Consider the following 24,765-nt stretch of genomic DNA (forward strand, 5'->3'; position numbering starts at 1 on the left):
GTAGGGCGTCTTGGTCTTGACTTAGGACCATGACGCCCAGGGCCTCCCAATCTGGACCCAAATTAGGACCTCTCAACGGTCACCTCTTGTGGGCTGGAAATTTGGCTTTGTGTCAGCCTGTTTCGAAAATTCAAGCAATTGTGGCACATTTAAGTATAAATAGAAGAGATCTCTCAATTTGGAAATTAATTGCACTCTAGCAAATCAAGCCTAAGTGAGCAAGCAATCAAAATATTCATCAAGCATTGAAGGATAAGTCAAGTCAAGTTCAAGCATTCAAGATCAACATTCTATGAAGACATTCTACATGATATCTTGTGATGTCCCCATCTAAACCCATGAACTAGACATAGGCAAGGAACAACAATAACAAATAATTGTTAAAGTGAGAAAGCTGTGTTTAGGATATAACGGTTAATCAATAACGATTAGTCTAAAGATAGCTAAATGAATAAACAATTAGATAAGTTTAAATTAAAGTTTTAAACTTCTCATCAGAAGGAACAAGCAACACTAATACTAATCAATGTGCATTGGTGATCATAAATATCAATAATACATAGCTTAACAACACCATTGCCAGTCATCCTCAATATTCTGAAGACAAAGTATAGGATCGGCAAAGACGGTGTTAATACCATTGATCATACTCATGCTTGGCAATATAACCAGCTACGTAGAAATCATATATAAAAAAAGGGTCTACCAAGTGATTAGTAGATAAACAACGACTCTATATTGAATGGCCATTAAACAATTACATACAAGGAGGCAAACTAACACCTAATATGAAGATCGATTAGGGCTCAAAAATAATGATTAAGAAGAATCTAAGTTACCGGTTCCGGTTTGGATTCAGGTTCGGATTCGGGTATGGATTAGAGGATTCGGCAAATTTTTTTTTCTTCTTGGGTACGGGTACGGGTTCGTCCGTACATATATATATATATATATATATATATTTTAATTTTATATATATATATGTTCAAACTTCAAACATCAAAATTATAAATGTTCACTGTTCCTAGTCCATCAATAATCGAGCCAACTTTAGACTAGTTGTTTTGAATGAGAGAAACCAATTTCATAAGGTTGGCCTATCAAATCTATCCAGCACCACACCCAAAGAAAAATCATCACCCTCATACCTGAGGCAAGCACATTCAATAACCCCTTGTTTACACTCAGCTAGGCAATTGAGGACAGTAGAAAATATTTCAGACCAGGGAATCCATACAAGGTATCATCCAGCTCAGCTAGGAGACTGTTCATACATCTCATTACAATTTTTTAGAGTACTGTAAAGGTTTCCATACTTGGTCTAACTTTGGATCTGCAGAGCAACAAATAGTTGTAATTCTGTTATTCCAGAGAAAATGATAAAACAATTAAGTTGTCCTCATTTATTTATCTGTTCCTTTATAATTAATTTAAGTTGCAATCTAGCTATGTGAATCTAGGGGGAATAATATCTGTCGGTTGTAGTTTGCTGTGTTGAAAGGTCAGTGAAGTTTGGATAGTGTCACAATAACCCTAGGACGTTACACCCGAGTCCTCCCTGGTTCAACCTGGGTCCCACCTGGGTCCTGCCCAGGCGGCCAGGACCCATAGGGAACCCAGCCGCTTGGGCAGGACCCGGGTGGGACCCAGGTCGAACAAGGCTCGGACCAGGACCGGGCATGAACCAGGACCAGGACCTGGGCATTTTAGGGAAGAATTGGTAATTGAGAGAAGAATCAATGATAAGAATGCTTCGAAGAATCAAATATGATTATTTTCGGTTCAGGCATGAAGAGCTTGGGGACCAATCCATAGAAGACTAATCCTTCGATTTATCAAATCATCTCCAGCACCTCGAATTATGGTAGACAAACAATAATCTTTCATTTGTTAGTAATCAACAAAGAATATTGTTATGTTAATGATCGATAATTAATCATGAAGAAACACGATGATAACCACTTATCATCGAATTAGAGACCAACGCCTTATCATGCAGTTTATGGAGAGATCTAATTAAAGATGTATATGCTAATAATCCATAACTAAGGGTGCAATTAGGCATTTATGAAGGGTCACGATTGAAGAAAGGCTTTATCTCCTCACCGTCACAACCTCTCATCACATATTAAAGGGATATCATATCCTCGCAAATGGGCATCGTGGAATGGGTATTTATTCTTTATTCCCAGATTTGAAGAAGTTGGTGGGAAGGCCAAAGGCCAAAATTATCGAGTGCCAGAACCCATCATCCATTCATCTGAAGTGATTCGAAAGAGCTATCATATCCTCACCGTCACAACCTCTCATCACATATTAAAGGGATATCATATCCTCACAAATGGGCATCGTGGAATGGGTATTTATTCTTTATTCCCAGATTTGAAGAAGTTCGTGGGAAGGCCAAAGGCCAAAATTATCAAGTGCCAGAACCCATCATCCATTCATCTGAAGTGATTCGAAAGAGCTATATGCGATTTGGATAAGTGTTACGGCAGCAAGCAAATTTAATAACAACGGTGTTCAGGGGGGCATTTAATTATCGATCTGGAACAGTATCGTATCGCTGTTAGCAATACATATGCTTTTGTATAAGAAATTGATATATCAGACAGATTAAGCCATTGCATATACGGCCGTTGGAGATGGGGGGACAAAGTTTTGGGGATGGGTTTCAGGGATGGGGGGACTTGGGCCAGGGAGGGGGAAACGTGTTTCTGTGGAGGCATATCGTACATCAGACCAGCATATCGTACATCAGACCAGCATCTTTCCTTTATCACGATAAGTAATTAAGTAATCTCATTTATAGTATATCTCATAATTGTATATCAGATGTTGCTATCAATTCTATATCAATCTGGCATACTTTGTAGGAAATAACAGTTGATAATTTGTGCAATATCCTTCACTTGGTTTAAATTGCAATCACTTGATAGAGTAAGAATGGGATTCTAGATAATTGTCCCAACTTACCAAGTTAGTTCATAAGGGGAAATACACACAAGAAGTTAATACATTATGTAGAAGATTAATTCTGAAGTGCATATGAAAGATTTTAAGGACGAGATTATGATCACTTGGTATCAGACTAGTGATCAGAATTATAGCAGTTTCAAAGGTGTAGTAGGGAAATATGTGAAGAGTAAACATTAAAGAAAAGTATGCAAAATGAATATACAAAGAATTAAATATATAAGTAGATGTATGAAAAGTAATGCTATATCAGATCTACTTGTATAACAAGAAGTTCATACAGATATTAAGGAGGATGTTAATGTAGAAGATATGTAAATATAAAGATCTTGCAGATATAGAAAGGAAAATTTATATCAGAGAAGATTTTGCAGATATGAAACGTAATTCAGATTTATATCAAAATATATGAAGAGTGTTAATATCATGAAGGGAAGCATATATTGCTATAAAGCAGAAAATTGGAGGAAGACAAAGCCACATTTATGATCAGATTTTGGGGAGAGATATTACTATATTTATGATGAGCACAAATCAGAGGAGGCTATCAAGATAAGTCCCCATCTTCCAAAATTATTCTTAGCATTATGATTTAAATATTATAGAAAAAATGTCTATAGAATCAATGAAATTATATTTAGAAATGCATTACAATTCTCACTTTAAGTCAGAATTGTTGTTTCAGGACTAAATCAAGGGAATTCCCATTAGGGGACATTACACATCCTAAACCCTTGTACAAGGATTATAGCAAGTTTCGTCAAGGTATCAAGTTCAATTTCAAGTATTTTCAGATCTAGCCTTTCCCTCAAAAGGAAAGCATTCTACTTCAATTCAATTCTATTTCCAAGTTCAATTACTATTTTAATTTCAAGGTTAATTTCTAAACTGGGGTTTGACCTAAGGCAAAGCCCCATCAACAAACATTCGATATTCTAATGAGCTTTCGATAGGAGATTCCATGCGTCCTTCTGATCTAGAAAAGATTCAATTTGTTTGCATTCAATATTCTTAGGACCAGGTCGCCCCACACCTCCTGGTCCTGACAATTCAGCCTAATTTTTATGCCATTGGTTCTGATCCATTTCCCATTCTCAGATTCAACTTTACAGCTCTGCATGACATCTGGAACTTACTGTTACTATTATTTTATGCCAAAATCTCATTGTTTGTCCTAGATCTAGCATTGCAATTCAAACCTATTTCAAATACAATTCAACGCAAACAAAGGAAGGAATTAATTTGATCTTTATTCAATCCTTTTAGAGTTGGATCAATCAAATTCAATCTCCTCCCTAATGTGAGGTGATCCCATGAAATTATTGGCTTTATTAACATAGTTGCTGAAGTCCTGATTTCAATACCTTACACTTGCTAACCCCTTGGGCACTAATCTTATGTCCCAAATAGAATACTTTCGTCAAAACAAAATCATATTTTAATGCTTTGGTGTAGAATGAATGTTGCTCTTGTATGCAAAGCACCTTATTCATGTGCTTCAAGTGACCCTCCAATGCTATATTGTAAATCAAGATATCATCAAAGAAAACTAATACAAATTTCTTCAATTGTAAATAGGTACTTGATTCATACATGATTTGAAGGTGGCAGGTGCATTAGTTGACCCAAATAGCATGACCAAGAACTCATAATGCCCATAGTAATATTGGAAAGTTGTGTTGTACACATCCTCATCTCTAACCTTAATTTGATGGTTACATGACCAAAAATTGATTTTGAAGTACACTGCACCATGAAGCTCATCTATCTACTCATCAATCATGGGTATGGGGTAGCAATTCTTCATTTTCTTTTTGTTGAGGGGTCTATAGTCAATGCACATCCTCAAAGTACCATCTTCTTAATCTCCTCCTTGTACCTCCTAGGATAATGATATAGTGTAGTGATTACAGGTTTTGCTCCTTCCTATAGCTCAATCACATGATGGAAACCCCTATTTAGTAGTAAACCTAGATAGATTTCATTGAACACCTTTCTATGTTTATCCAAGATGGATTGAATGCCAATATGATAAGACCTCCCATCCTTGGACGAGCCTATATCTATAATCAAGAATTCTATTACCCAAGCCACTTGGTCTCTACAAAAAGCTCTTTGCATCCTCTTTGGTGAAACCATCATGAGAACCTCATTGGAGAGGCCATAAAGAACTACCTCCTTCCCATTGGATTTGAATTCAATTGGAAAGTCTGATAATTTTGTGTGTACTCACCAAGTGAGTGTAACCATTGCACTCCCAATACCAAATCCATCTCACCAATGCCAATAACATTGAAGTCATATCACATATTTTGCCCACGTAGAGTCAACACCAACAATTGAATCCGTTGACTACATAGAATAGTAAACCCATCAACCATTGTAACATTGAACCCCTCAAAGTCTTTAGTCCTCGAAACCTTCTTAGCCACCTATCCCTCATCAATGAAGTTGTTGTCCGACTATCAATCAAAACTATTACCTCATGCCCCTATAGGACTTCGCTTACCCAAAGAGGGTGTTATTTAGGTGCTCCTAAAAGTGCTGCAAGTTTGCCACATCAATGCTCACCTTCTTGATCCTCACACTCCACCTCAAGTCCAAATTCTCTTGCCTTAGAATCATCATCGAAACCACCTCAATGTAGTGATCTGTCCTTTTCCCAAACATCTGTGACTTGGCTGCCATGGCTCTTTACATGTGAAGCATAGTTTTTAAATTTTTCCTTCGAAGTTCATTCTTAGATTCCATAACCTTGTTTGGTTTTGGGGATAGTGCCTTAGGTTGAGGGAAACTCTTATGAGGAGGTTTATTATGCTGAATTGGTAGTGCATTCTTGGAGTATGATTTGTTTTTTATCATTGAATCCTTCAATTTAGGGCTTCCCTGATGGCCTCTTGCAAGGAATTTAGATTAAATACCCTTACCAAACCCTTAAGTGGTTCAGATAGATCCTTTGCAAAAAGAACTGAGTCTCCTCTCTATCACATCTTACAACCATCATTGATAGCCTCTGAAATTTTGCCCCATGGTGCTCAACTGTGCTCTCTTGCCTCAATTGTGTTAACTCGTTGAAATAAATCTCTGGATCTTTTATGTCAAACCTCCTCATCAATCTTTGGCTGAACTCCTCTTTGGTAGTGATTGAGCCATGTCCTTGGGTCACAATGCCATGGTGCCACCACTCACGAGCCACACCCTCTAGGTAAAGTGTAGCAAACTTGGTTTCTTTCTCTTGATACATAGGGTTTAAGGAGAATCGGGTATCCAATTTCTGCAACCAATTGTAGTTGTGACCCCATTAGATACATCATAGGTGGGTATAGTGATCTTTCCCAACTGCTGTTGTATATATCGCCTTGACTGATCCTGATATCTTCCTTCTTGTAGGATGATCATTCCTAGTTTTCATAGCTAATACTCCATGAATGACATGTCATGATAGATGGTTGGGTTCAGGGCACTATATTCAGCATGATAGCTTGGCATATCATCCTCAAGTCTTGGTGGTACTTTCTGCTCTTCCTCAAATGGATCCTCTTCTTCTCTCAGCAAAAAATTGGCTTTGAATATTATAGTTGATGGATTGACTAAAACCCCAACATTGGCTGAGTGACTTCCTTTAGCACCATTTGGATTAGTTCTGTCAGCACTATTGTTGATTCATTCCTTTTTAAATTCCTCACAATCTCTGCCGTAGAATCACTAATTGTGGAATGAAATTCTTTGGCCAGCTCTCTGTTTTCATTTCTAATGACCTCGTGGAGGTTGATTTCCTTATTCCTATCGCTCATGGTCTCTTCCTTTCTCTTTTCCCTTTGGTAATACCTGATTTCTTGATCAGTTTTTCACTGATAAATTTGCATCACATTTGCACCCACAAGCTGGCAAAAAAAGTGGTTGTGATACCACTATAATAACCCTACACAAAAATCTGACTTTTATCTTCCATGAATGAGTATTAACGAAATTAAATTGCTTTTGTAACTAGGAAAATAGGAATAAGCATCAAAAGCATACAATTAGGCAACCACAAAACCTAGCAAGCTTATGAAATCAAATCCTAATTCAATCAACAAAGGGATGAAGACAAGATATTCAAACTAAATGCAAACCATATTGTAGAAATCTCCTTCATTGACCTCCATTGTTATTCTTTCTCCTTCAAATGGATACATGTGGATCTCACCTACAAGATGCTATTGACTTGAAAGCAATTGGATAGCAAAATGAGATGAAATTAACAGCATAAGGTTACTCAAATTGTGGTTGAAAAAGATGAAGAAATGGGCTCAATTTATAGGCAAATTGAGGAGGATATGAAATTGGCATGAAAGATTCGAAAGTGGCAATTGAATTCAAAAAAGGCATGATTATGACAAATTATGACACATTTCTATGTCAAAAATTATGACATATTTCTATGCAAAGAACCATGACAAGTTGCTATGCAAGGATTTATGACAAATTGCTATGTCATTTTATGACAAATTGAGAGTAAATCATGCTTCCAAACTATGACAAGTTAGCCTTAAAAATAGGAGCCCAATTTAGTGGAGGGATTGTTAGTGAAATCTGGAAATCAGAATTGCCATTGATGTCAAATATATTTGCTATTCCAGATTTCATATAAATCAAGTTGAAGTCTCTATTTTGCTGTACCATACTTTGATTATTTCCAGATCTGTTGTGATTATCGTATGTATCTTCAGAAGTAACATCAGATGAGAATGTAGTCCGTAATTTGTATCTCCAGCAGTATCATCATTTATTTCATGTTCGCTCAGGTTCAGTTTACGGCTTCAATTGTTTCAGAATTGCCAAGTATGTATTATTCTGAGTAATATTTGGTGTCTGCTTATTACACATGGCATCATAGTTGAAAAACTCGGACTCGCCACGGACTCGGCAAACCAAAAATTTGGACTTGGACTCGGACTCGTGAAAGACTCGGCAAAATAAAAAACTGTAGTTTTACAAAACAACATAAAGAAATTAATGCATTTAGAGAACATAAGAGCCATAATTGAAACATTACACATGTCACATACTCATAGTTTCAAACTTTCAACTCTAAAATGTATAATACCAAGATTTCTTCAATGCTAATTATGCTTTTATATGGAGCCTAATCAGACTCGGAGGTTAAATTTTCCCTACTTCCATTGGCGCAATTTCCCCCTATATTTTTCGACGGGGGTTAAGTTGGGGTCAAGGGGCAGTGCCCCTTGTGTGTTCCCTGTCGCGATACAGGGCGGGGTCGAGGGGCAGTGCCCCGCGAGGCCAAAAATACTTTTATTATTTTATAAAGGCGTCGGGTGTTATTTTTTTTTAAATTTTCGCTCCCTCAGATATGCCAAATGAAGGCAGTTTTTTTTTTAAAAACTCAATTTTAAAGCTTGCATGACTTTTTTTTTGGGTCGCGCGAGTCCACCTGAAAGACTCGCGACTCTTTCAGATGGACTCGTGGCTCCCATGGACTCGCGAGTCCGTGGCGAGTCCACGAGCTTTAAAACTATGCATGGCATTGGTAGCAGACTGATTTTTGTGATGTTTTTATAAAGTGGAATTAGTTGGAGATGGTTTTAACTTCTAAACATCTAATCGAACTACCTTTAGTTTGTTTAAGTTAAAATAAATTATGACAAATTTTACAAGCAGTTTGAAATTCTTTGAATATAGACAGTTAATTGTTAAATTATAATTAACACATAATTATAACTGTTCTCATAACAGTTACCAACTGTCACAACAGTCATTCTTATTTATTGCTTGATCATCATTTGAAGCTATAAGAAGGGTGAGCAAATTTTGAAGAGAAAAAAAATATATGAAAAACGTTGAGAGGTTTTGATATGATGAAAAAGTCTATACTTTCATGACAAGATAAATACAGTGAAGACATTCTGATCACAGCAACGAGTATTGGAACCATGCACTCATATTGAAGAACAGAACTTGACGGCAGATTGAGGAGGGTTTTGTCAAGCCAATGGTATAGCTGTTTCATTTTGCAAGCATTTGAAATTAATGTACCATTTTGATATTTCTCAATTTGTATCTGATATAGTTGTTTGATTTAACAAAGTATTGGTGGGTTGAAGATCTTTGTTCACAGTTTTCAGATTTTTGTCAGTTCGAATTGATTGAACACAGAATATCATTCAGTACAGATCATATGCAGAGTCAATACATTCTTTTGTGCAGATTTATTTAGAACACAGATATTTCGATCAACATTTATGTGTTTTCTGTATGGTCCAATGCAGAGAGTTTAGAATGTTTAATATTCAGATTGAAAGAATAACACTTATAATATTTTTGAACTCAGAATAAGAACTTTGGCTATTGTTCAGTTTGTAATTGACTTAAAAATCATATTTGAGTTGATATTCAGATTGTAGAGTTAGTGCTCTGATAAGAGTTTAGAGTTGGTGCTCTTAGCAAAAGGAATTTGGTGATTCCTTGGGTTGGTCACCCTAAAATATTTGTAAAGGATTTTCAACTGTGAGTCCAGATTTGGACGGTAGATCCTAGTGGTATTTCTCACCATGGTTTTCCCACATTGGGTTTCCATGTAAAACCTTGTGTCTTGTGTGTTGTGCTTTTGATGTTGAATCCTTTTCAATTCAGTTGTTGCATTCTCATATCTTTCAGTTTTCAGATTAAAGTTTAAAGTTGCAAAGAAAATGCCGATAGTCTTCTGGTTGCTCAACTTGACAGTATACCCGAGCTTCAAAGTTTCCAATTTGATGTGTCTGAAGAGCCCCCTTGTGCTGGCCAAGACAAAGATATGGTATACTTTTCATCACCATGTGAGTTCGAGGCCTTTTCTTTTGGTTTCAACTCATGCCAAGAGGTCGGCTATTGTGGAAAAAATGATGCCCCCTTGTATTAAACAGATGCCTTCTCTTTTGCATGGAGTAGTTCTTTTGATGCTAGCTGACCTCTAAAAAACTCCCCCCTTGCTACCATGTGTATGCTTCATGCATCCCCGAATGTCTCAGGTGGCTATTTTCTATGGCTTCCCTATGGTGGCAAGGTAAATGGTGAAGTGTTCTTTCACCACATGAGTAGTATGTGTGATCTAATGCATGCATACAAGAGATTTCAACCATTGCAGCTAGATGGTGAATGTAACAATGGTATAAGGGGGGGTCAGCTTCTTCAAAAGGTTCCTCTTTGACAGAGGCAAAAGAAATCAGTTGCCTCTTATTGTAACAATGTAAATATAAGTTAGGTTTCTTGTTTTCCAAGAAGTGCACGAGCACAGGCTGTTCTCCTTCAGAATGGCTTATCTTGATCCTTTGTAGGTTACAGAGGAGAGAGTTTTCTTTTTTTTTGTAGTTGTGACTCTGCGCCCAATGGATTACACAGGCTACTGATCTATATGCTTAGCAGGCAAGCATCCCACAGAAATCGCCAAAAATGTTGTCATTTTGTGACACTCTTGGTCCATCAGTAAGAACCGATCAGAGATATGATCTATGGACCAACACTGCCCTAGTTGATAAAAAAGAAAGCAGAAGAATCATGAAGTGTGAAGTGTTGCCTTGTCCGGAGGAGGTTCCTCCCTTGGCCTTTTCTTCCTTCCTCAGAACTCTGGAACCCCAAGGTTCCGAAGTTCCTTCTTTTTGCCTTATCTCGCTTTTCCTTCTCTAGAACTCCGGAACCTTGAGGTTCTTAAGTTCCTTTCTTTTCTTCTTCCCTTCCCCGGAACTCCGGAACCCCGAGGTTTCGAAGTTCCTTTCTTTTCTTTTTCCCTTCCCCGGAACTCTGGAATCTCGAGGTTCCGAAGTTCCTTTGCTCAGTTCCGCCTTTCCCTTGCCAGTTCCCTGGAACTTCGGAACTTCGAGGTTCCAAAGTTTCTTTCCCTTGTCTTCTCCGAAACTTTGGAACCCTGAGGTTACGAAGTTCCCTCCTCTTCTCTCTCTTCCCCGGAACTCTGGAACCCCGAGGTTCCGAAGTTCCTTAGCCTTTCTTTGTTTTCTCTGGAACTCCGAAACCCCGAGATTCTGAAGTTCCTTCCCTCCTTGCCTTTTCTCTCTAGTTCCCCCGGAACTCTAGAACCCCGAGGTTTCGAAGTTCCTTCTTGTTGTGACGTTTTCACACATCGCCCCATTGCAAATGGGGACCCCCTTCTTTTTAGGCCCTCCCAGTTTTCTGGCTTGCGTTTTTGTGGCCTTTTCGCAGCAGCCTCGTCAGTATCTTTGCTTTGCAGGTGTTCGCGGATCATATTGGTCAAGTCTACCTTTCGTTTGAGCAAATTCGGCTAAGTCTGGGATTCGTTTTGTGAATTTTAGGGTTTTTTGCCTTCTGTCCTAGATTTTAGGGGTTCCTGTTAGGGTTTCGAGAAAGATGAACATACAAGTGGAATCAAGACCCTTCAAGGAACCTCCCACTAAAATTTGAGCCAAAACAGAGCAACTTTCTATTTTTAGAAAGTTCCTATTTTTTAGTGATTTTACTAAGTCTCGGATTGGTCTAATTTTGCCAAAAAATAAACTTACTATTTTTAGTAAGTTCTATTTTTAGTAAGTTTCTATTTTTAGTAAGTGCTTTTGTGACCTATTTTGCCCAAACCTTGACATTTTGAAACACTTACTATTTGGGAAAATCTATTTTTGGCAGGATCTTCACAGGAAAACATTGAAAGCTGAATATCTCCAAAGACGCTGAAGACTAAGCGTTCTTGAAGACCATTTCTAAATCCGGAAAAGTCAGAAGGCACAGAGAGTGGTCAAGATTTGGTTAAGTTTGGAACTCCTATTCCAGAAGAGGAAAGCATGCAAAATCATCCAAGTCCAGAAATTCACATCAATCCACCAATGTCATCCTGATCCGAAAATGGCCTGAAATTTGACTAAGTCTGGAAATTTGGAAGATCTTCCAAAATCCAGAATTTGCATTATGATTCCTATGGACCTGAAACCACTCTCAAACATCCTGACAATATATATGAAATATAACTTAAAGTATAAGAAAACTTATACTTAAATGTTATATTTCATATATATATCCTGACGAAGAGCTTGAAATGATGGAAAAATCCATGAATCCATGAACGTGGTGAAAATGCGCCCAAGACTGGGCTGGGGCGCTGAATTGAAGATGCCATTCACAAGTGCAATAATCCACCTCTCCATGGACAGAGCCAAAATGCGCCCAAGTCTGGGCTGGGGCGCTGAATTGAAGATGCCATTCACAAGTGCAATAATCCACCTCTCCATGGACAGAGCCAAAATGCGCCCAGTTCTGGGCTGGGGCGCTGAATTCATGAAGTCATTCACAAGTGCAAAAATCCACCTCTCCATGGAAAGAGCCAAAATGCGCCCAGGTCTGGGCTGGGGCGCTAAATTCATGAAGCCATTCACAGAAAGAAAATTCATGAATCCTTGGCATGGTGAAAATTTCACCCAAGCTAAAAAATTGAAATTTTGCCTAAGGCATAGAATCCAAGGAGTCAAGGAAGAATAAAACGCATAATTCTTCTCGGGCAAATTTTTGAATATGCTATTTTTAGACACCAAATCTCGACCAAGTGTGGAAAATTTTATAGATTCAGAATCGGGGTGAAATTCTTCATCCAATGAACCTGGCTCCTAAATTTTAGGAGGATCCCCAAAAAATAGGGATGTTGAAAAGGAGACATGGACAATTCACAAAGTAATGGAAATTCCTTCCTTCAGGACATAATTCCAGGAAAGGTGAAAAATTGACTAAGTGTTGGAAATTCCTTCCTTCATGACAAAGTTCCTGAAAAAGGTGAAAATTTGGCTAAGTGTTGGAAATTCCTTCCTTTATGATAGAGTTCTTGAAAAAGGTGAAAATTTGGCTAAGTGTTGGAAATTCCTTCCTTTAGGACAAAATTCCAAGCAAGGAAGAAATACACCCAAGGATGAATTGAACATAAAATTTCTAAGGCAAGGAAGGACTCAGGGATGAACTGAACAAGAAATTTCCCCTCTAGGGAAAAAATTGAAAAATCCATTCTCGAGCATCAAATCACATCCAAATTTCAAAAGTTTTATAGATTTGGATTCGTAGGAGAATTTTCTCTCTCTTGGACCGCGGAACCCTAATTTGGAAATTTTCCTAAAAAATAGGAAATGTGCAGAATTGATGAAAAACCTTCTTTGAGCAAGGAAAGTTGAAGAGACTTCAAGAAAATTCTTCCTGAATTGAATTTTCCTCCAACAATTCCAGATGTGCAGGAGCGGATATACGATGGCAGAGTCCATTTGCATGGCGAGGATCTATTGAACGCATGGCAATGTGGTGGCGCATTCATTGCCGGAATATTTGACCAAATGGCAACCTGGTCATTGCATGTTGAATTTATGGCAGATTCCTTTTGCATGCAACCGCCGCATGTGGAAATGATGGAGCATTTATGACATAATGGGGTGATTTTTGCGTGGATGAATATTCAACGCATGTTGGGTGAATTTGAAGGAGGTGGTGCATTTAATGCGCAATGGATGCTATTTTGGGTACTTTTGAATTAATTGTATATGGGCATGATGGGTTATTAATTGGAGATTCCCACCTTGTTGCATCTTGAGTGGAGAATCTTTTAGGGAAAACCCTAATTAGGGTTTTGCATGTAGCCAGGGCTTGAAGCCTATATAAGGGGTGACCCCCCTCATTTGTAAAGGGGAGGGAGCTTTGTATGAAATTGTTGCGATAAGTTTTTGAGAAAATAATAGTGAAACATTGTTCTTTGATGGTGTCCACTTCAATTATTTTTTCAAAGCTTTCATGGTTTCACCTTCCTCGCTTGGATTAGAAATAGTAAAGTGCTTTGATTTCAATGGAGAATGTAATGGTGTCTGATGAATTTCCATGGTTCATACTTTTTGTATCTTGTTGATTGTAAGTTGCAGTGTAAAGTTAGCCTGAGCCACTAAACTTGTGCTAAGTTCGGTTGTGGACAGTCGTTTGGATTGCGCCGTTTTGGGTATTCAAATGCACTTTCTCGATTTGAAAATCCTTCAATATCCTCAGAAGATTGCACCAGTTCTTGCAGCGTTGTAGTTGAACTTGGCGAAGTAGAGCTTGGTTTATTTGAAATTTGTCCACTAGAGCACTATACATTGTTATCACTGTCCTTAGGAGTAGATTTAGATCCTTCTAACCCTTTCCCCTTTACTTTCAGTTCATTTTAGTCCATTTGAAGCAATAGCATCGCAAAATTGCCATATCCGATGATGGAGTTCCAGCCACAACAAAGAAGTGAAAGAACGATGCACACGTAAGGCCCCTTGGATTACCAGCAATCACATCAGCCAACTAAGTCACGTCCACGCATTGAAGGAACCTTGGAGTCGGTTGTTTGAACTTCTTGCAATCTTAGCATGCAATCGTACTTTGATCAAGAGAGAGTGAAGTGACCGTTAGGCAACTTTATTCTGTGTTAGATGTTGTCATAAAAAACACGTCAACACTTCCCTTTGCCCCCTTTTCCAGTTCTCCGGAACTCTGGAACCCCGAGGTTCCGAAATTCTCTACTGCTCACCTTTCTCCTTCTTGGAACCTCGGAACCCTGAGGTTCCAAGGTTCTTTCCTTTTTTTCCCCACTTCGGCAGCCCGAGCTTCCGAAGTCCCCGAACTTCTTTCCGACTGGCGACACTTCTGGATGGCGTGATTGACACTCAAGGCTTTAAATGCTCCGACAGTTCTGGTGACTTATGCACTTTCTTTTGTGGAGCCACAAGGATGCATTTAATGTTTTTTGGCAGGATTTCCATTAGGGGAGGTACGGGGCCATGCTTGTTGTGGTGACTTATGTCATGTCTGCATACTCTGACTTTGGAAGATCAATCAATCCACCTTCTTAGGGTTGCCTTTTGTGGGTATGGTTAGGTTGCTTGCAAGTACTGAAGTCAAGGGCATGCACTTCCCTGCACTCCCAGACTGACATGCAGGGGTCATGATCACTCTTGTAACCATTTTTCTATATAAGGCTTTTAAGCCTCATTGTAAAGGGTTCTCTCCCTGCTGCCTTGAGTTTTCCTATGCTCTTTCTCTTCTCTTGAAGACTTGTAATTATTTTTTGCATTTCTACAACTGTAAGTTTGGCCTTTGGCCTTTGAATGAATTGAAATTACATTCTTGCCTTCCTTCAACTTATGCATGCTGTGTATGTTCCCTTACCTTCATCATAAGTGTATGTTTTGTGGCTCTTCTCTCCATATATGCTGTGTTAACTTGTTTTTTCTGAGTGTGACTTGTGGGAATCCTTCTCCCCTCTTGACACTTGGCAAATTCTAACCTCCATACATGCGTTTGGGTCACTCATGCAACTGAAGTTTGTGCATCGCTTGGGTATTTCAGTTGATTCTTTGTGCCATTCAGGTGGGGAGAGGAACAAACTCTTCTTGGTGCATCACCTCCTTTTATTTCAAGTGTTTATCTCTTCCTTTTACCTCTGCAAGTTTGAGGATAGGCTTAGGAGTAAGTTTTGAAGTGTTGAGTTGGTTCAACACTTGCACCCGGATTGAGAAGGAAGCCGGCCTTCTCCGGAGATTCAACCCCCTTGTGCAAGGTCCCACACTTCGGGGTTGTTTCCATGTTTCACAAGGTTGCTGAGTTGATAGCTCAGCAAGGGTGTGAGTTTTTGTGATAAGAGTTTCATTCAAAGGCCACCATCGTGTTGCATGTTGAAGATTCATTTGAAGTTGTAGAAAGTAAAGATATTTGCAGTGATTTGGGGTGTTTACTTTGAGTTTGCAGAGTTTCTTTTTTGGTGTGTACGTGACTTTAACATGAGTCAAGCTGGCCATACCATTCCAAACCTATCTGTACAAATTCATTGCAAGTATAAGGGTTTGATAAATATTATTTCTTGTTATTTTAGCGCCACACAATCATTATTGTAGACCATTCATCTAAGAGGACGTTGGAAGAGACAATCAGAGCTGGGCGTACCATGTGTACTTGTTGGGCCATACTGAGCAAGGAGGGTGTTGGAAGGAGGAAGTGTAGTGCTGATATTTTTGTGTGTTGACGTATTCACACATCGCCCCATTGCAAATGGGGACCCCTACTTTTTTGCTTTCTAGGGTTTGTTTCTAGGTCTTTTAGGGTTTTGTCTATTAGCCTTTGCATGCTGAGTGTTGCTAGAGGGATCACTAAGAGAGCAGGCTCTGTTTTAGCTAGAGGTGAGTCAGTGGATGCTTTGGGTTAGGGTCATCTTTGAAAGTCTTCCTTAGGACAAGGTTTTGCTCTTGTTGCTAATTGTGTCTTGTTTGAGTTTGAGGAGGTCAATGAAGCTTGGTGAGTGAATATCATCCTTGAAGGTCTGAGTTAAGTCAAATTTGTGAGTTATGAAGTCTGGAATGTCATCGTGATCTTCAAATGTCCTGAAATTTGGCTGTTTGGAATGTCATCCTGATCCTGAAATTTGACTAAGTCTGGAAAATTGAAGAATCCTCCAAAAACTAGATTTTGCATTATAACTCCTGGAGGTCCGAAACCACATTATATTCCATAAAAGAATCCTGACGGAGAGGCTAAAATGTCAAATTTCGCTCTTGACCCTTCCAAAGGGTCCAAAGCGAATTTCAATTTCGCTTCTAACCCTTCCAAAGGGTCCAGAGTGAAATTTCACAAAGGACCTAAGTCATTGAATGGTTGAGCAAATTTGCAAGGATATGGAAGGAAATGGATCTAGGATCAAGTCTAAGACAAAGTCAAGTCAGTTTGAAGCTGAATTGAGCCTAAAATGAGAATTTTGCTCCTGACCCTTCCAAAGGGTCCAGAGCGAAATCCTCTATAAGACACTCTACATTGCCCAAAGCCATGAACTAGCTCATTCCCAGGCATTTGTGAAGGAAAAACACTTATTTGGAGTGAAGAAATGTGAAAATGAAGTCAGGATTTGAGCCCAAATAGGAATTTCGCTCCTGACCCTTCCAGAGGGTCCAAAGCGAAATTCATATAAATCCCTATTTTTCACAAAATCTTGAGCTATGTGTCAACTTAACGAGAAAATTTGCATGGTCATGATGGAAGGAAGCCTAACAAAGTGTGTCCAAGGCATGAAAAGGAGAAAGGAAGTAAGAAATTAGCTCAAAATGAGAATTTCACTCCTGACCCTTCCAAAGGGTCCAGAGCGAAATCCTCATTTGACCCTCAATTTTGGCCGAAGGCATTGAAAATGAAGATTTTTGAGCCAAGTGGATGGCAAGTGGACTTGAATATGGCAAGAAGAGGGTGAGTTTGATCAATTTTGAAGATGGATTGGATGAAAGAGGTGAGAAATCAATCAAGAATATGAATTTCGCTCCTGACCCTTCCAAAGGGTCCAGAGCGAAATTCTTAGAAGACACCCTTTCCTTCCTGGATTAGACCAAGGTCTTAGTTTCCAAGGCATGTTGTGAAGGTTTTGATATGTTCTTTCCTAAGGAAGTGATTGAAAGTATTGAAAAGTGAGGGTTTTGTCCAAGAATGGAAATTTCGCTCCTGACCCTTCCAAATGGTCCAGCGAAATTCCCTATAAACCTCATTTTCTTCCTTGTCTAGACCAACATTCTAGTTCTTTGGACATATTTGGAAGTGGATTAGCATGTCTTTGCCTTTTGAAGTGATGGGATGTAAAAATGTGAAAGATTTTGTCCTAAAACTAGAATTTCGCTCTTGACCCTTCCAAAGGGTCCAGAGTGAAATTCTTGGAAACTCATATTTTCTTCTTGAAGATGGTCAAATTCTTGAGTTTTGTGGCATGGTTGGAAAGACTTTGATGTGTTCTTGCCTAGAACAAGAATTTCGCTCCTGACCCTTCCAAAGGGTCCAGAGCGAAATTCTAGATAAACCTCTTTTGCTTCCATGTTTAGGCCCCAAACCTTGTTCCTTGGGCGAAGAGTGGTGTATTTTTACCTTGCAAAGAAGATTGGAGTTGAAAAGATGAAGAGTCAAGCCTAGAGTTGAAATTTCGCTCCTGACCCTTCCAAAGGGTCCAGAGTGAAATTTCACAAAACCACTCTTTTCTCTCAATTTTATGGTAAGTCTAGGGTGGTTCAAGGTGAATTAGGAATGGAAGTGTCCTTAGGTGTGACTTTGACTTGCTAGTGATTATCAAATTTGAAGGAATTGAGCCAAATCATGAATTTCGCTCCTGACCCTTCCAAAGGGTCCAGGGCGAAATCCCTTATAGGTCCTGTCCCTGGCCATGTTTTTTAGCGAAATTCTCCTTTTAGCCATTTTGAGGCCAAGTAAATGTTGTCAAGCAAGTTGAGAGGTAGATCCAGAGGTGAGAGGCAAAATGAGAGGAATGGAGTTGAGTGAGGGAAAACAAGCAAAACATGAATTTCGCTCCTGACCCTTCCGGATGGTCCAGAGCAAAATTCTACAAATCCACCTTTTTCTCCTTGGGTGAAGCCAAAACATTGATTCTTGTGGCATGGTTGAAGGTGGAGTGAGGTATTCTTGCCTTGCAAGATGATTTGAGGTAAAGGAAGTTTAAGATCAAGCCTAAAACTAGAAATTCGCTCCTGACCCTTCCAGGGTCCAGGGCGAAATTCACAAAAATGTCCTTTTTCTTTCAAATTTGTGCTAGGCCAAGACCATGATCAAGGTAGATTGGGCTTAAATATTACCACAGGCATGCCCTAAAGGGGATTGTGAGTGAAAAAAGTGAGTATTTTGAGCTAAGGGAAGAAATTCGCTCCTGACCCTTCCTAAGGGTCCAGGGCGAAATTCTCAATTTTACCTAACTTGCTCAAGATGAAGGTCAAGACATGGATTCCTAGGCTTTGGACAAGAGAAAGATAGCATATGCTTGTCTTGGAGGCATTTTGAACCAATAAAATGATGGAATTTGAGCTTAAACAAGAATTTCGCTCTTGACCCTTCCAGAGGGTCCAGGGCAAAAATCCCAAATAGGTCTTGTCCTTGGCCAGGGTCCAGGGCGAAATTTTATGGGGCCTGTCCCTGGGAAGGATTTCAAGCGAACTTCATTTTTGATAACTCTTATTGATGATTTAAGGTAGAAATTGTTATGTTAAATAAATTTATTATGTATCCTTAATCATCTTTTGGTTTGTTTTGCAGATAGAAGAAGACCAGGCCAGGGCAAGGACGACCTCTCCCAGTCCATTGTCATCAAGGACATTCCACAGGAAAAAGGGAAGACTGAAGGTGCTTGGAAGCATTGGAAGACTAGGAGTGTTCAAGGAGTTCAAGTTAGCCTCAAGACTTCATTCTTTCACAAGATGACAAAGAAAGGGCTTTGCCAGCACTTCCAGGCGGAGGTGTGCTACCGGAGAAGAAAGACTTGACAATAAGGAAGCCTGGTCAAACAAAGGAAGTACATCATTCATCATGTCAAAAGACAAAAGAGGATCAACCAAGTCACAAGCGTTAGACAAGGTGGCATCCCAGTCATCATTCTTCCAGTCGGATTTGTCCACCTCAGCATGTCCAGATTCAATGTACCTGACTCATTGGAGGTGGCACAAACTTCGATGTACCTACCCCTGCTTCTTATTGGTCCTCGCCCTTGGAATGTAATTTTCTAATTGGCTAAGGAAGTTTGTTGTAACAAACCCTAATTAGGGTTTCTATCTTGGAATCCTAGCCATTGATTCTAAGTCAATCAGAGCCGTCAATTTGTAAAGGGCTCTCTATATAAAGCCTTGGCTCCACTTTTGTAAAAGCTAATAGTTAATAGTGGGTGAATAGTTAGAAATAGTGAATAGTCAGCTGATAGAATAGCAATTAGAGTAGATTAGGAGGACAAGGCAAGAAATTGTTGCCATTGATTGTAAATAAACTCCATTTTCATTGAAGTTATGGTGAAGTGTGTTGTTTCTTTGCAATATGCATGGTCTCTTGTTGAATCTTCATTTTAGATGATAGATTATTAAATTGAGTGAAAGAATTTATTGAATGCACTCGCGTGGAATCCACCTAGTCCAAACCACTAGCCTTTTGTTGACTGTAAGAGTGCCTTGCGTGGTCAACTGGCATAGAACGAGCTTAATCCCGAGTTATAACACCTCTGTTGTTCACACATTATCTTGAATGGTGATCAGTATCTGATGGTGTAAGATTTGGACATATTTGAAACATCCCTTAGAAGATCGCACTGAGTTGGTGTTGAATTGTTCAACCTGATGGTGAGACCCAACCCAGTAGGACTCCACCTAGTCGTTCATCCATCTTCTTGCATTCTAGGTCTTAGAGTAGACTCTCTAAACTCTGTACCTTTTGCCATTTCTTTATCCTCCAACTAGTAGATAGGACTTGAGTTCCAGTAGATCAAATGCTCAAGCAGTCAAATGTAAGTCCCCTTGTGATTCCAGCAAAATCACATCATACCGCAAGAGCTTATCCACACGTAGAGAACCTACATATCAGAACCTTGGAGTTACTCCGACTGATCCTTCGGCGAGATCTTCAGCAGTCGGGAAACTTTGTTCAAGAGAGGATAAGGTACCTTTAGGTATTTTATTCTGTGTTTGGTTGTGTACAAAAGACACATCAACATGTCGCCATGTTCCTGTTTGGAGTTTTGAGGCGTAGTCCTTTTCAAAGTGGAGAAAAGAATAATAGTAGAGTTGGAATGACCTTTTAGGGGATGTATGGGCTGTATCAGCACCCAAATCAGACCTGTGTTCTGATTAGTTATTACAGTCTGATATATGCTCCTTTCAGAAGTTTTCGTGATGTTTGGACATTCTTAGGAATGGTTTTAGAGTGTTTTTGATGAAGTTGCAGTTTGCGGTGTACATGGAAGTGAGTTGGTGAAGTTTTTGTAAGTGTTGCTTGCTGTTATCAGCACCCAAATCAGACCTTTGTTAATTCTGATTAGTTATTAGTCTGATATATGCTCCTTTCAGAAGTTTTGGTGATGTTTGGACATTCTTAGGAATGGTTTTAGAGTGTTTTCGATGAAGTTGCAGTTTGCTGTGTACATGGAAGTGAGTTGGTGAAGTTTTTGTAAGTGTTGCTTGCTGTTATCAGCACCCAAATCAGACCTTTGTTAATTCTGATTAGTTATTAGTCTGATATATGCTCCTTTCAGAAGTCTTGGTGATGTTTGTACATGCTTAGGAATGGTTTTGGAGCCTTTTCAATGAAGTTGTAGTTTGGGGTGTACATGGAAGTGAGTTGGTGAAGTTTTCCGAAGTGTTGCTAGCTGTTCCAGACCTATTACAATGTGCGTACAGTCCGTTGCAAACTTGTACCAGCTTTCCCAGTCATCTATTTAAGGTATACTGTTGTTATTTCTGGTTGGATGAATTGGTTTTTTGATTTTGGGTACCTCTAGGGGTTTTCCAACAGTTAATTTTTCACATCAACACTTGTATCAGCATTATTAACCTATTAACATTCTATCACAGTAGTTGTTCAGGGTTTATTTGTATATGGACTTAGATTGTAAGCTTTGGATGGTCATACCACCGAAGGGATTTCCATTTCCTAAGCAATTATTATTGTAACACTGGATGGTATTACCGCTAGTGAGTTGAATTTGATTATGCTCGTATTTACCCCACTGAACAAGTGGTTCATCGTAATCACCCACCTTTGGATAAGTGGAAGGAGCTTGCTTTATTCTCAGTATTTGTCTAAGCTTTCTCATTGATGGATGTGCCCATAATTTTGATATTTACTTAAGTATTTTAAAAGTTTTCTTACTGAATAAGTGGATGTGCCCCTCGCTCACTATTGGACGAGTGGAAGATGCAATTTTAATTTCTAGTAATGTATATGCATCCCACTAAATAAGTGGTTTTGGCTGGCTTGTCACATTTCAGCAGTTTGCTTTCAGTTAATTGTAATCTGAAAATTGTTATGCATTTCATTTACGGCTGAAGCTAACATACTGCCAAAAAAGGAAAATTCAGGGTGTTGATTACAATTCACCAGGTATAAAATTTAATCATCCAGTCTTCAGGTCTTGCTCTAAAGTCTAAAGCTTTACTCTTTTTGTATGTTTTGAAGGGTATTTCATATTTGACATATATTTGCATTAGCAATGTCAGATTTAAGCTTTCTTGAATTGAATTACTATCATTTACAGGTCGATCTTGTATCTTTATCCCTCTTGCATGGTATATTGGAAAGAAGGATTTATTAAGCCTTTTAGGCCTTTAAAATCCATTTCTTCCTTGAAGAATATTTGCATTTTTTTTGTTATTAGAATCACACTATCTATTGATATAAAATCCTGAAACAAACTGATTAATTTCAAATAAGCTATCAGATTGCTGTTAAGCCAGGATTACTTCCAAAAATATACCAATGTATAAAAATTTAACTCTTTAGTAAAATGACCAAAATGTTGACTGCAAAAATATTTCCAAGAGCTACCATGCCATACATCACACATTACAAATAGGATTAGAAAAGAATTCCAACTGAAGCTCGAAAGGAAACTAAGCACTGGAACCCTGCAGGGGCAAGAAAAACAGTTTCCCTTGGATCAGTACTTAATTGGCACTCACAGTTTCCTTTGGATCAGTACTTAATTGTACAGCAGTTTTGAACATATTAATCTTTGGAGGCTCTCCTTCAGGAGCTCCTGCAAAGATTAATATGTTCAAACTTGCTGTACAATTGATCATTAGTACTAATTTCTGTGATATGATTGTGGTCAAAGAGTGAGTGGCCGATTTTCTATGTCAAATCAATTTCATGTCCATTACAAATCAGGTATGAAATTAACTGTAGTCTTTAGTTCAACTATTTGAAATGATTCTCTTACATATATGGTCACATGTCTTGAATCCCTTCTCCATCTCCTTTTTATATTCAAATACAAGTTTTTTTAATCTCATTTAATATCCTCCATTCGAGTCTTGAAGAAATTTGTCACTGCTGCTCTTTTATTTGCTTGAAAGAATTTGGTGTGAGTTTGTTCCAAGCCTCAACTGAAGTTTTCCATAGTTATCCTATGGTAAGGTATTATCATATCACGAGTATGAAAACAACACCAAAGGTATTTCACATTGGCTACCACATTAGCCAAGGGGCCAACTATTAAAAAATACAGGTTTCTACTTATCTGCAAGGTGCAAAAGTAATAATAAATCTCCCGTTGAAGTTGATTGTCTTTGATTTCGTATTCCTTCTGTATTGTTTTTCTTAGGAAAAAGGGATAGGATGGGATGCATTTGTTTTGTAGGTGGCTGGTTACTAAAATGTGGACAAAATGCTTTCATTGTGCAGGTGATAGAACTTGAGGCAAATGGAAAATGAGAATCAAAATTACTTAAACATCCCATGTCAGCCATCTGTGTACAATCAACTTCATGCCAGCATTCAGAATGTGAGAAGAGATGTAGATAAACTGTGAGATACCTATGTAATGTCCCCTTATTATTTCCTTTGTAATTTTTTGGTGTTTTCTAATATTTTAAAAGATAAACAAACTGGAACAGCAACTGTAACTTGTAATCTAAATGTTGATTACGTCTATGAAGTTGGAAATTTCATCAAAACCCTCAAATAACCCTAAACTACACTCAGATCTGAATTGCAATCATTATGGCACCAACAACAACATCAATGTTATTGAGTTCCAATATGGGGAAATGGTTTTGATACTGGTATGGAAGCTGCAAACAAGTTTTCAGAATTAAAATTTTCCCAGATTAACTCACAAGTGGGTGAATGGTGGAATCTATGCAACATGGCTGCTGATAGAGGCCTCCAAATGAATCCCCAACACGCCCAAATTTAGGTACAGCACTACAATTGTTTGATACAGGTGGCTGGTTACTAGAATGTGGACAAAATGCTTTCATTGTGCAGGTGATAGAACTGAGGCAAATGGAAAACGAGAATCAAAATTCCTTAATCATCCTATGTTGTACAATCAACTTCATGCTAGCATTTAGAATATGAGAAGAGATGTAGATAAACTGTGGGATACCTATGTAATGTCCCTTATTATTTCCTTTGTAATTTTCTGGTGTTTTCTAATCTTCAAAAAAATAAGCAAACTGTAATAGCAATTGTAACTTGTAATATAAATGTTGATTACGTCTATGAAGTTGGAAATTTCATCAAAAGCCTCAAATAACCCTAAACTACACTCAGATCTGAATTGCAACCAATATGGCACCAACAACAACATCAATGTTATTGAGTTACAATATGGGGAAATGGTTATGATACTGGTACGGAAGCTGCAAACAAGTTTTGGTTATGATACTGGTATGGAAGCTGCAAACAAGTTTTTAGAATTAAAATTTTCTCGGATTAACTCGCAAGTGGGTGAATGATGGAATTTATGCAACATGGCTGCTGATAGAGGCCTCCAAATGAATCCCCAGCACTCCCAAATTCAGGTACAACACTATAATTGTCTGATACAACTGTACATCATCCCATGTGATTAATATAATTTTCTATAATGCTGGTAGAAAACAACACTTGTTATTGATTTTGTAATCACACTAATTTCCAAAATTTAAATGCAGCAATAAAATTTACTTCTTAGATTTAACTATGCAGCAATAAATATAGCACCACAAAGTGCACTTAATTAAAAAGAACAACAAATAAATATAGCATCACAAGTTAGGTTTCATTCATTCAATTTGAAGATAACAAATTATGACATCACAAATTCATTACTCAATTGATAATGCCATAAAATACTTATCTTTATTGTATTGTGCAGAAAAACCAATAGACTGTGGAATGGATCCTTGGTTCAGCGTCTTTCGTTTGTGAGCAATCTAGGAGGAATAAGCGCACTGTGTTGCTCTACACAGGTGATGGTTCCACAAGGAACAATGCTCAACACAAGTGTCAATATACAAGACCTCCCCA

At 38.4% G+C, this 24,765-nt stretch overlaps 1 protein-coding gene across 3 annotated transcripts in view; it reads left to right on the plus strand.

Moving 5' to 3' along the window:
- LOC131071300 (uncharacterized) overlaps positions 1-24,278 on the plus strand; it is a 37,494-nt gene extending 13,216 nt beyond the window's left edge. For all 3 annotated transcript variants that reach the window (XR_009358669.1, XR_009112495.2, XM_058007096.2), the window contains one exon: positions 23,155-24,278. Coding sequence is in view for 1 of the 3 variants with exons in the window: in XM_058007096.2 (XP_057863079.2) it covers positions 23,155-23,184 (30 nt within the window). In the remaining 2 variants the exon portion in view is untranslated. The remainder of the gene's footprint in view (positions 1-23,154) is intronic.
- The last annotated feature ends 487 nt before the right edge of the window (positions 24,279-24,765 follow it).

Source organism: Cryptomeria japonica, chromosome 8, assembly GCF_030272615.1.
Source record: "Cryptomeria japonica chromosome 8, Sugi_1.0, whole genome shotgun sequence".
Classification (NCBI taxonomy): Eukaryota; Viridiplantae; Streptophyta; class Pinopsida; order Cupressales; family Cupressaceae; genus Cryptomeria; species Cryptomeria japonica.